A 12,359-nucleotide genomic window follows, 5' to 3' on the forward strand; every position below is an offset into this window, starting at 1 on the left:
GCAAAAATGACTCTACTTGGACCATACTAGAAAATATTTGTTTATTACTTAGTAAACTTTCATGTAAAGATCAAATTTGGTAATAGGCAGCCCAGTTTCAATGAGCAGCATAGTTGCAGTACCTTTTTTGACCATTTCCTGCACGTCCCTTTAAGTAGCCTATGTATTGAGTTAGCACGGCCCATGTCACTGAGGCCTTGGCTGAAATCAACTTCAATATATGGGGGGGGTCTTGGTAAAGTTTGGGAACCCCTGAGATGGTGCCCTCAATCAGTAGTCCTCAGATGTCTAGGTCACCATCGCTGCCACAGCTCCCCCTGTAGGCTGGAGCATTTTTAAGGGCCTTTTTGTGTCTTTAGTGATAAGACAGTCAAGAGTATGAGCGGGAGACAGACAGAGGGGGCAGAATTGATTTCATGAATGCAATAAAGTACAAAATCCTATATTGCAAGAAAAGAATGTAGGCCTAAACTATATAATATCTTTATTTCACTTCTACCAGATAAAACGAGAAGTGGTGTGGTCTATCTCAAGCAAACATTCACAACCAGATCAATTGACAATTTCATTAATGCCCTTAGAAGATCAAACAAAATTAACTGGTACATCCACTGTCCTTATCCCTAACATTGGTCTCATAGCAGTCACATATGAATTTATTTTTAATGGAAAGCAATGTAATAAAGGCATAAATGGAAAAATGTGTGTGGGTCCAGGTACCTTCATCTTAGTTGCTGTAACAAGAGGGGGGGGGGAAACATGCTGTTGATGTACCCTGCATTAATCAGGGCTGAAAAAACTTCTCAGGCATGGAGCAGTACAATCTCAACCTACATAACACATTTCCTCATTGTCATACATTTATGGTCTGTCTTCTATTCTGTACCAGGTATAGGACAATACAGTATACATTTCACATTTTCTCATCGTGTCAGGACTTTATTTAAAGCTTAGTAGGTAAGATTTCTTCTATCCATTCTAACACACGAAGTGTTCCTCCTCCTCCTCCCCTGCTCTTCTTCTTCTTCTTCTTCTTCTTAGCTGTGGCCTGCCTTTCTCTGGGATGTGGACTTGGTCTGCCTCTTGTTAGGCGGGCCTTTGGCCTTCTTAACCCTCACGACCTTGGGCCCGTTGAGCTGGTTGGGTTTGGGCTTGGTGGCCTTGGGGGGCTTGGAGGTGCGGGGGGCCTGTGTGGAGGACGAGGAGGATGATGTCCTCTCGCCACCTGGGCAGCTCTTGAAGACGTGCACATCCTTGACATTTTGATCTTTGAGCTCCGGAGGATAAGCACAGGTGGCCCTGACCTTCAGGTTGACCTTGTCAAGAAACCTGCAGACAGAGGAGATGAAAGCACACACACAAAACCATAACGTAAAAAAAAAAAAATCAGGCATTTGTCTGTTTGCTATTTTGGAACCCCTTATGCCTCCCTTATGTCTTTGAACACCAGGGGGCAGTGTGTGCCTGTGCCTCTGTGGGAAGCAAGAAACCGCCCAGGACACTGAGGCAGTGTTGCCAGATTGGGCGGTTACCCACCCAATTGGGCTACTTGGGATGGCCGTCTGCAGGTAAAAACGGGAAAATTGGCCATTGGCGTTTTTTTTCTCTGCCGTTTTGTGCCCATAAAAATCAATGCAATTTGTTGTAATTGGGCGGAATTTAGCTCATTTTGGACGTTTTTGAGAACCTTTTGGGTTGGATTTGATCAGACACATCTGGCAACACTGCACTGAGGGAGTCACTCACTTGCGCAGAGGCAGGAGTGGGCAGTCGCAGTGGAAGGGGTTCTCGGCCAGGTTTATGACCTCCAGGCCAGTCAGGGGCCTCAGGTCGGGCACCTCCTCCATGTGGTTCCCCTCCAGGAAGAGAGACTGGAGACCGGAGCCCAGCCCGGACAGAGAGTCCTTAGACATCTAGAGAGGAGAGGCAGGCAGATAGCGTGAAGTTATAATGAAACAATTCGAAGCTTATTTCCATTAATTTCTTTATCTGACTTCAAACTGAGTGGCATGTATTACATGTTATCTTGTTACTGCGCATACACAACACTGATATGATACACAGGTGATGTGACTTGTATACGGGGTGTAACACATTAATGTATGAATGCGCATAATAGATCCTTACATCACAGATAGGGGAGGCTAGTTAGTTATCCAGAGAGTACAAAGATTTTTGAAATATTCCCTCATCAGTCTCAAGCATTCACCAAGCACACCATTTTTTCCCAGAAACATTTACATAGGAAAGGGAGACAGGTTTGGTGTTTTAAGACGTCCCAGCCAACTAACTTGTTTTTTTATTTTTCTGGCTTCATGGCCTCAAACGGCTAAGGCCCTACTACACCGTTAGGGAGACTGGTCGATTCCGAGGTCAGAGGTTATTTCCCCATAGTCCCCCATTTCTCTCTTCCGCTCATTTCCTCTCATAGTCTCAACTGTCCTATCTGAATAAAGGCATAAAAAGTTCAACACAAGTTGAACAAAAAGTTCAAGTTCAAAAAAAATAATGATAATCTGTCTACATACTTTCTATTGCACATTTATATCTAGTGTATGTAGTCTACTGTTCATATCAAGCACTTGTAGTAACAGCAGTATTTGTCAAGTATGGCCACATCAATCCACCTGGGGCCTATACTACAAAGCTGGTTCAGGAATAAACCAGGTTAAGTTAAAGGATAACTTCTGCCAATTTCAATATGCTGTTGTATTGCTCACGCTACCCTTGACTTGTCAGTACCCGGTGATGCTGCATTTTTCGTCTCAGCCCTTTCCGAGATCTGAGCTATTCTACTGAGGGCAGACTTTGTTTACATTAAAAACTTTCTGAACATAGGCCTACTCCAAATATTATCCCAAAAGGTATTGCTGTTTGCTAGTTGTCTGCTGATTTTGCATAACCTTTTGGGTGTTATTGGGAATAAATCAAGATGTTTTTTGAAATGTAAACAAAAACCTGCCCCCAATAAAATGACCAGGATCTCAGAAAAGGCTGAAGAAAAAAGAAATCTCAGGCACTGACAAGTCCAGGGAAGTGTGAGCATTACAACTGCATGTCGAAATTGGCATAAGTTACCCTTTAAGAGGTAAATCATCTAATAGAAGAGCTGGTTTACTCCTGAACCACCAGTATAGGGCTTTGTAGTATAGGCCCCTGTCCTGCACCAACCGTACCTTTTCCAGACCCATGTTGTCGAGATAGAGATGCTTCAGTGTTCCGCCCACGGCCCGAAACGCCTCTGCGGCCACCCAGCGAATTGGATTCCCAGAGAGGCGGAGCTCACTCAGGCTGCTGGCCTTTGTTAGGGCATCGCTGGGCACTTCCTTGATTTGAAATGAATGGAATTGAATTGGATTTATTTATTTCAAACATGGAAAAAGAGAAAGCTACAACAGTTATCAACCACATCACCATCCTCAATGTTTTAGGGAGAGGCATCATGTCCCCCACTAGCACTCCAGCTCAGGTGACTTGGCCATGCCACTGGCCCTTCTCACACGGATATCCGAAATTCTGAAGCAAAGCAGGGTAAACGACTGCAAATGTGTCTGACATCACATAAAAAGGGCCTTGATGGGTCTCCCCAATCCAGCCATGAGGCAACACCACAGTCATATGATGATTGACCATCACACAAAAAAGCATACAAAAACCCCAAAACACCCACCCCAATATAAAGCCTACATGTAAAAAAAAAACTCATATTTCCCCCCTGTACTTTAACCTTACTGTATCCCAGGTGAAGCATATCCAGATGTCTAGAAGCATCACCCCACCACATTCAAATGAAACCCACGGCCAAAACAATAACATATGAATTAAAAAAACACACGTTTCCATCTCAGTACCTTAATCTTATTGTATCCCAGATGCAGCGTATCTAGGTGAGGCGCGGGGTCAAACGCCTTCAGGGAGACGGCGTTGATGACGTTGGACGCCAGGAAGAGCCCACGGAGGTTCTCCGCCCCGCCCCCCAAGATGGCTGGCTCCAGCTTGGCGATGGCGTTGTTCTCCAGGTGCAGCGCCAGCAGGCCGGGTAAGAGCTTGAACGCGCCCTTGGGGAACTGGGCAAAGCGGTTCTTCTCCAGGTGGAGGTAGGTGAGGCGCGGCAGGCCCTTGAAGGCGTCGGGGTTGAGCGAGGTCAGGTCGTTCTCAGACAGGTACAGATAGACCAGGCCCTAAATCATCAAAAGAAAAGGTCAAAAGAAGGTCAGGGGCAAAGTCAAAGTTATGAAGATTCAGGGTTAAGACTTTTTAGTAAAAAAAAAAAAAAACTGCCTGATGAAAGTCTAGCGACCGAAAGCTTACAATACAATATATTGCAAAGATCTGAAGTGTGCAGAATTGTTTTCCCTTTACACAAAGTAATTGAAATGATATCTCTCACCATTCTGTGTGAAGACAGACAGTATGGTAAATTTGGGAGATAGTCAAAAGCTAGTACTGAAGTCAAAGTCGGCTTTATTGTCACTTTGATTAATATTGATTGAATATATGATTAATATTACCAATTTTAAGTGGAATTTTTTTTTTAATCAGGTTGTATAAGTAGATATTATGCAGCTTTGCTATTTTGGGAGTTTTATCTATTCATCAATACATTTTGAGTTGATCCAATAAAAAACATGTAGGTCTAGTATTCCTTTGTTTACTTTTTAATATGAGCCCATAGCCATCTTCCTTGCATCTTATATGTACCCTCCATTGACTTCAAAACCTTTACTGGTCTTGAATACTTAAACATTGTTAATTGTCCCTTTGTAGAACTACATACACGCAGTGTTAATTTTGTCATCCATTTTTTTTATTTAGTCTTAGTCTTGTGTCAAAGTCCATTCTTAGTCTTAGTCACTTTTAGTCTTTCAAAAATAATTTTTGTTTAGTTATTATTTAGTCGACTAAAAGTCCTCAACATTTTTGTCTAGTTTTAGTCTAAACATTTTAGTCTTTAGTTTAAGTCACAATACAATAAAACAGAAGGCCTTTCGTAATGCACTGAGACTTGGTTATTGCCATTCTGGTAATAGCAAATTTATAACACTGTCTAAAAAATTAAAGCAGTCAATAGTGCATACAAATGTGAATATGTCACTGGTGCTACGTATTCGTAAAGGGATATTGTTTTGTTAGAGAAGCTTTCTCCTCCAATATTCGTTAGGGTCAGTCTTCTAAAAGTAAAATTGGTGGATGGATTCAACTGTAATTAATCATTTTTTAAATCCCATAGTGTCCCTTTAAAGGTTGATTACCAATTAACAATTAATGTATAGGTTTTAGTTGTGGTTGTACCAATTTGTGTCTAAGCCCCCCAAAAAAGTCTACGTCTTAGTCGTTTTTAGTCTTTCACAAATCATTTTTGTTAGTCAGAATTTAGTCGACTAAAAGTTAGTTCTTAGTTTTAGTCACTTTTAGTCTTTCACAAATCATTTTTGTTTAGTCATTATTTAGTCGACTAAAAGTCCTCAACATTTTAGTCTCGTTTTAGTCTTTCACAGATAATTTTTGTTAGTCAGAATTTAGTCGATTAAACTCTCAAAAGGTTAGTCGACTAATATATTTAGTCTTAGTCTAGTCGACAAAATTAACACTGCATACACGTAGATCAAACATAATTTGCTGAGAACGAAGTTCCAACTCCTTGCTTGTGTATGGCTTTCTGTCTGCATGGAGCCAGTGATTGAGCACCTACAGGAAGTTTTCAGTGTGGATAAGGTCAGGAGACTTAGATGAATCTTCCTCTTGAAGCACTTTGGGGGGTAAGAAGGATGTGCTGAATCTTGCAGAGTGAGATGGAGCTTCATCAATGTATGTACTGTACCTTCATGCCGTTGAAGGCGCCGGTCTCCAGCTCGTGGATCTTGCAGCGCTGCAGGTGGAGCGACACCACCTCGGGGACGCCCGGGAAACTGTTGCTAGGGATATAGTGGAAGTGGTTGCCGCGGAGATCCAGCAGGCGGGTGTTGGAGGCGAAGCCACGAGGGATTTTTTTGTGGCCGCCATTCTCACAGGTGGAGTGGAAGATGTCAGGCTGTGGGGAAACAGGGAACCAATTTTAAAGACAAGTGTGAACTTCAAGTACAAACTGCCTTGTTCATGGACCTGGTGTACGTATGTTTGTAAGACTGCTAAAACATTACATTACACTTAGCAGATAGTTACTGTGGCACAGGGTGTAGGTTACAGTCCCTGGACCTATTGGTGAGATATACCTATGAACTGTGAGACAACAGCTGTCCCATAAACATGGATGTGTTTTATACTGCACATTCATTCATTTTATAAAAATCTTTCAACTCAATCCTAAACACTTACTATATTCTCAATATGGTAATCCAAATACATCCCTCTACGCATCCCTAATGCAAAAAAGTGGGATTTACGGTCTAGTACATGGGCCCGGGATGGGATTTTGTTCCCATTGAACTCCATTTATTCTGGGCCCCGCCATGGCTTAGTCGGCTGGGCCCTGGACTGCGACGTGGGCGACCAAGGTTCAATTCCCGACCCGGGTCATTTCCCGATCCTCCCCCGTCTCTCTCTCCCACTCATTTCCTGTCCCACTCTTCACTGTCCTGTCTAAATAAAGTTGAAAAAACCCGAAAAAAGTATTTTTAAAAAAGAACTCGCATTCATTCTGAACCCCTACTAGTCTCCTTAAAAGGGCATGATGGCTCCTAAACATGGCAGCTTAGAACATTACACCATATTGATTCTGGAAGAAACTCCTTATGAACCATCTCTTTCTTTATCAATCATCTCTGGTCTTACCTCGCAGTGGCAGTCGGCGGGGCACTTGGGCTTGTTTGGGGGCGGGGTGGTGGGCGGAGTGTACCTGAGCTGTTCCTCGAGCTCCGCCTTCAGCATGGCCTCATTGCTCTGGCAACGCAAATCACCTGGCTTCACCGCCTCCAGGTTCTCATCTGACAGGTGGGACGGCCCGCCGCACGTGCCCCCTAGACGCACCTGGAAAAAGGCCAATATCATTGTCGTCATTAAAATATATATATAATTATATAAAATATATATGTATAGTCAGTATAATATTGCATAATAATAAAAGTTATTATTATTATTAGTAGTAGTAGGTCAGCACGTGCCCCCCAGATGTACCTTGAAAACGGGCAATTTCATTGTCATCATTAAAATTATTTTTTTCAGCAAATAGTGAATAGGATCGATCGCCTGTAATGCCGTCTTCAAGATGTTCTACTCTTGCCCTGCCATGGCCAACCGGTAGGGCACTCGCATGCCATGCGGCTGACCCGGGTTCGATTCCCGGCCGAGGTCCTTTGCCGACCCCTCCCCGTCTCTCTCCCAATTTGCTTCCTGACTAATAACAGTTATTAGTAGAGGTAAGTCGGGTGGGCCGGTACGCCACATGTGCCCCCCAGACGTATCTTGAAAGCGAGTAATTTCATTTTTATCATTGCAAAAAAAAAATTTCAGCAAATTGTGAACAGGATCGCTTGTGACCCTAATCTTCAATCAAGATGTTGTATCTACTCCACCTTCTCCCTGAGGGCCCACTCCCGCAGCGGTCTCAGGTAGCAGCTGCAGTAGAGGGGGTTGCCGGCCAGGTTGATGCGCGTCAGCTTGGGGGAGCCCTCTGCCAGCGGCTGCAGCACCCGCAGCTGGTTGTGGCTCAGGTCCAGCAGCTTCAGGCTCTTAGAGGGGAGCACGGCCGTGTTGGAGAAGTCCTGCAGGGGGCAGTCAAGAGAGGTCAGTTGGCAGTTGGGGAAAACCTAGATCAGTGGGCTAGTGTGCCATTATGCCAAGGACCCGGGTTCGATTCCGGACTGAGGACATCTCCCGATCGTTCCCCATCTCTCTCTTCCACTCATTTACTGTCACCATCTTTGACTGTCCAATCTCAATAAAGGCTAATCCAGAATGAGTATCTTTACAGACCTGTAGCGACATGTGGTCCAGGAAGAGGTGGGTGAGCTTGGACATAGAGATGCCTTCCTCCCCCACATACGTCATGGGGTTGTAGCTGAGATCCAGACGCGTCACCTCTGTAAGCCTAGGAAGCATTACATCACATGACATTAAATTACACTTAGCTGACACTTTTTATCCAAAGTGACTTACAGTTATTTACAGGGCATTGGTCACAGTCCCTGGAGCAGTGTAGGGTTAGATGCCTTGCTCAAGGGCACCTCAGCCATGGAGTGAGATAGGTAGTGGAAGGGTGGGATTCGAACCTGCAACCCTCTGATCTAAAGCCTATCTCCTTATACACTAGGCCAGGGTTTCCCAAACTGGGGTGCGTGCACCCCTGGGGGTGCGTGGCCTGCCATTAGGGGGTGCACGACCTGAATAGAGCAATGGTGGATATGTGTGTTTTATATCTAGCATTAATGAATATTAATTTGTTTTTAATTTTATAGTGAATTGTATGCTGGAAGGGTCCATCTGATGCGCAGTTTAACTCCTTGACTATTGGAAGAGAGGATTCCCCAAAACGACTGTGCATAATGTGCAGTGAATGCGCAGTAAATCCGTACTTGCGTGGCCATCAGCACACCAGAAATTCGCTTGGGGGGTGCGCGAACCACATTGAAATGTACAAGGGGGTGCGCAGGAAAAAAAGTTTGGGAACCACTGCGGCCATGGCTGCCCCACAGGTGACCAAGTACAGCAAAAGGTCAAGTGGTGAACAAGTGTTATATGTAGAGGTGTGAACAGAGAGTGCATTCCAATATGCAACCTTGCGTCCTCCACTTGTGCTTGTGGCCTCCGTGGAGAAGACAATTAAGTTTCCCCCGCCGTCAGCCTAGCCACAACAATTTTTGGGGGACTATTCTTCATTCATCATCCATATTGCAAATGAGAAAATTACTTTACAATGGAGCTTTTGTGAGATATTGAAATATAATGCTATTGTCAGTGATGTCATCACGACGTATTACTTCCTGGTACAAGGCCATAAGCACAAGTGGAGGATGCAAGGTCACATATTGGAACGCACCTCACATAGTTCAGACACATCATGCCAAAACTGGGTCTCCATTGCGTTATGTGTTGAAGGGGTTGTATTGTACATGAGTTGTCAAAAGCAGTCACCTGGTCATGGTCTCGGTTGGGAAAAACTGGAGCTCGTTGTTGTCTAGACTGAGCCTGGTGAGGGTGAAGAGGCCAGCGAAGGACTCCAGATCCAGGTAGTTGAGAGAGTTGTGACTGAGGCGCAGCCATTTGATGTTCTGGAGGCCCTGGGGGACCATCAAGTCATTTGTTTACTTTTGTTCCAGACACGTTAAAGTTGGTGTGTGATATGCTCTGTAATCAGCTGATGTGCACTTGACGACTTGATTAAGAAACTGTATATTTGATACGCTTATGAATATTTGTGAAAACGCATCATTTTTGGCCTCTCGTTTACACGTAAATTGAGTTTTAGAAATGTCAAAACTTCGGGTTGAAAATATTTCTTGTAGGGGGCCAACATGCACTTGTCACAATAGCATTTGTAGGCCTATTTTTATCCATATGTCATGCTTATACGTTAACGGATTAAAAAAAGTGTCTGCATTTAAAAATATCCAGTAGACAGAAGACATAATGAACGTAATACATGCAGGGCTGGAATAAAATAACCTGGGGCCCTTTGGCAGAACAGATTAACTTTTCTTGTCACAATTCTGGAATATTATTGTTTTTCCCCCCTTGATAAATCAGGGCCCCCCTGGCAGGTGGGGTCCCCTAGGCTGAAGCCATATCTAGCCAGTGCATTATTCCAGCCCTGAATACTTGCCTGGAACACCATATTGGGCAGATAGACGAGCTGGTTGTGGGTTAGCGAGAGCAGGTTGAGGAAGCCCAGCTGGGAGAAGGCCCCTGGTTTGATCTCCTCCACCCTGTTGCGGTCGAGAAAAAGCTGCTTCAGGGACGACAGGCCATCAAAGGACTCCTGAGAAGGATCAAAGACAAGTGCATTTTAGAGCAGGAGAAAAAAAAACCCTAACAACATAAGAATATCAGGGACGACAGGCCATAGAAGGACTTCTGACACGAACATAAGACAAGTGAATTTCAGACAGTGGACAAATAGAAACCAAACAATACCATAATAGTTATGTGCGGGGCCCAAAATGTCGGTGTCATCTAGGCTAGGGGACAAATGGTATCAATGTTTTTGGCAAGGTATATCTGCCCACTACTACAAAAGCCCTATAGCAGACCCTTTAAACTGTATGCAAAAAAGGAAAACATGACGTTTAACCAAGTGTTAACCCTATGGCATATAGAGGATACAGATCAATTACCCCCAACAATGTAAGACAGCATGCGATGGATAACATGGGAGGCCACAATGATCAAATACATGAATGGGTTTGCGTCACACACAGAAGGCCTACAGCATGGTTTGTCAACCTCTTCTAACTTGGGGCCCATCTGAAATTTTAACAAATGTTCAGGGCCCACCTATGACCCGATAAACAATAAAAATCAAATAAATGTAATTTAGATTTTTAGAAAATGATTACAAGGCCCACTTGGAATAGCCTACCTTCAGGGCCCATCAGTGGGCCCCGATCCACAGTTTGGGAATCACTGGCCTACAGTATATTTAGTTTTTAAAAAGAACTTGTTCATGAATACTTGGTCGGTATGACCTGGTAGAGAATCTCAATATTGTTGTTGGCCAGGTTCAGGAAGACAAGGCGACCCAGGCCGCGGAACGCGCCCTCTCGCACAGTGCGGATGTTGCTGCGCTGCAGCGACAGGTGGGTGAGGTATGGCGTGTGCACGAAGGCATTCGTGGGCAGGTCTTGGATGTCGTTTCCTCTCAGGTCCAACTTCACTGTGATCTGAATTCAAACAAAGTTGGTTTATTCTGCTGTGATGTGAGTGTAAGCCACGCAAAGTCTATCATACCAAATACGCCAATTTGTTGAACTAGCGCACCATGGGTTCTCATAAAAATGTTTGCTTTAAAATTAGTGAAATTAAGAGTTTGGTAATAATGTGAAATCTGATAGGATTTGTGCCTTTTTACCTCATCAATTAGAGGAACCTCCGTTAAATTCTTGTTGACGCAGGCAACCGCCAGTGTCACTGCGTCACACACGCAAAATGTTGGACATTTGGCTGAGTGCACAGCTGGAATCCCAAGTACCGACAACGCCATCAGTGTCCACAAGCAGGCTTCCATTTTGCCCATCTGTGGAAGAAGAGCGGTGTGTGAGTTATATGAAATAACTCCCACAATCCAATCACACCCGATGCATTTGTGCTTTCATTAGTCATAGGCCTATGTCATAATTTGTGCCAAGCATAGAGTTTCTCGAGCCGTGCTTTTCATAGCCTCATTCGTCTAGGTCCAACCTTTGGTAGCCTATGGCACTAGTAGGCCTACAGGAGGGCATTGGACGTTTGATATGGGCTACTTCAGGTAAAACACCATCCCAGGGAAGGTAGCCTAGTTATTGCACTTTTTGCCCAACGTTCTTGCCCATCATCTGAAACGAGGCTAAACGATACCCGACGTAGTCATAGGACACCCTGTTTGTCGGCGAGGCGGCACAAAATTGCTGGAGAATTCTGGACTAACAACACAGCCCATATGCGTATGAGACAGATGTTTGTTCAGTGCAATGAATGAATATTCCCTTTACGCAGAAAGCATGCGCATGCAACATTCCCAGGTGGCTACCTAAATGGGCACAGCCTCACTAAACAAACAAAGTAGCCCAAGCTACAGCGCAGAACTTTAAAATAGATTAACAGCAAGATGGGTAAACCATACTATAGCCCACATGTGCAATTCAAGGAGGCACAACTTACACTTGTGTTTCCAGATGTTTGCGGCAGCCGTCCAACTTGGCGGTTTGAAAGCGCATCCACAAGTAATCCAAATTACGCAGGGGAGTACATCAATAACAACGGCATAAATCAGTAGAAAAGTGTAATTTAAAATAGACGAAATCACAACATGGGGGAAAATATGACTATGAATACGAAAGGAGTTGTGAACTTTCTAGAAACTTACGCCGGAGAAACTGAACCCCGAAAGAATTCTAGCCGACAAGGTATGTGTGCCGTGTCCCCCCTGGGAGATCACTTCAGACCTCCGTTTTGCTGGCAGTGTCGGGCTTCGCACAAAGGCGCGCAGTGTTTTCTCACTGGGCACGGACTCACGGCTGCCGTGTGTCTCTTATAAATAAACCACAGAACACACTGTGTTGTAACCGGTTACGCTCTGACTAGAAAACCCATAGCCTGCCTACCTAGTACTCCCCAGCTGTAGCCTACATCTGTAAATCGTGACGAAGCAAAGCAGGCCTAGGCCTTGCCATGTACAGAAGAGGGGGAAAAACGCCTTACTCGAGCTGTCTTATAATAGTGTTCATTTA

General features: G+C 44.3%; 1 protein-coding gene across 1 annotated transcript; it reads right to left on the bottom strand.

Annotated features, from left to right (window-relative positions):
* Positions 1-89: 89 nt before the first annotated feature.
* Positions 90-12,213, bottom strand: chadlb (chondroadherin-like b). Its single transcript, XM_063221259.1, has 13 exons — positions 11,791-12,213; positions 11,003-11,167; positions 10,620-10,814; positions 9,758-9,913; positions 9,070-9,215; positions 7,912-8,026; positions 7,512-7,700; positions 6,772-6,966; positions 5,822-6,031; positions 3,852-4,181; positions 3,177-3,326; positions 1,747-1,913; positions 90-1,329 (listed from the first exon to the last, which is right to left on the bottom strand). Exons 2-13 carry the CDS (start codon positions 11,165-11,167, stop codon positions 1,038-1,040), a joined length of 2,310 nt encoding a protein of 769 aa, XP_063077329.1. The 5' UTR covers positions 11,791-12,213; the 3' UTR covers positions 90-1,037.
* Between the last annotated feature and the right edge of the window lie 146 nt (positions 12,214-12,359).

Source organism: Engraulis encrasicolus, chromosome 17 (genome assembly GCF_034702125.1).
Source record: "Engraulis encrasicolus isolate BLACKSEA-1 chromosome 17, IST_EnEncr_1.0, whole genome shotgun sequence".
NCBI lineage: Eukaryota > Metazoa > Chordata > Actinopteri > Clupeiformes > Engraulidae > Engraulis > Engraulis encrasicolus.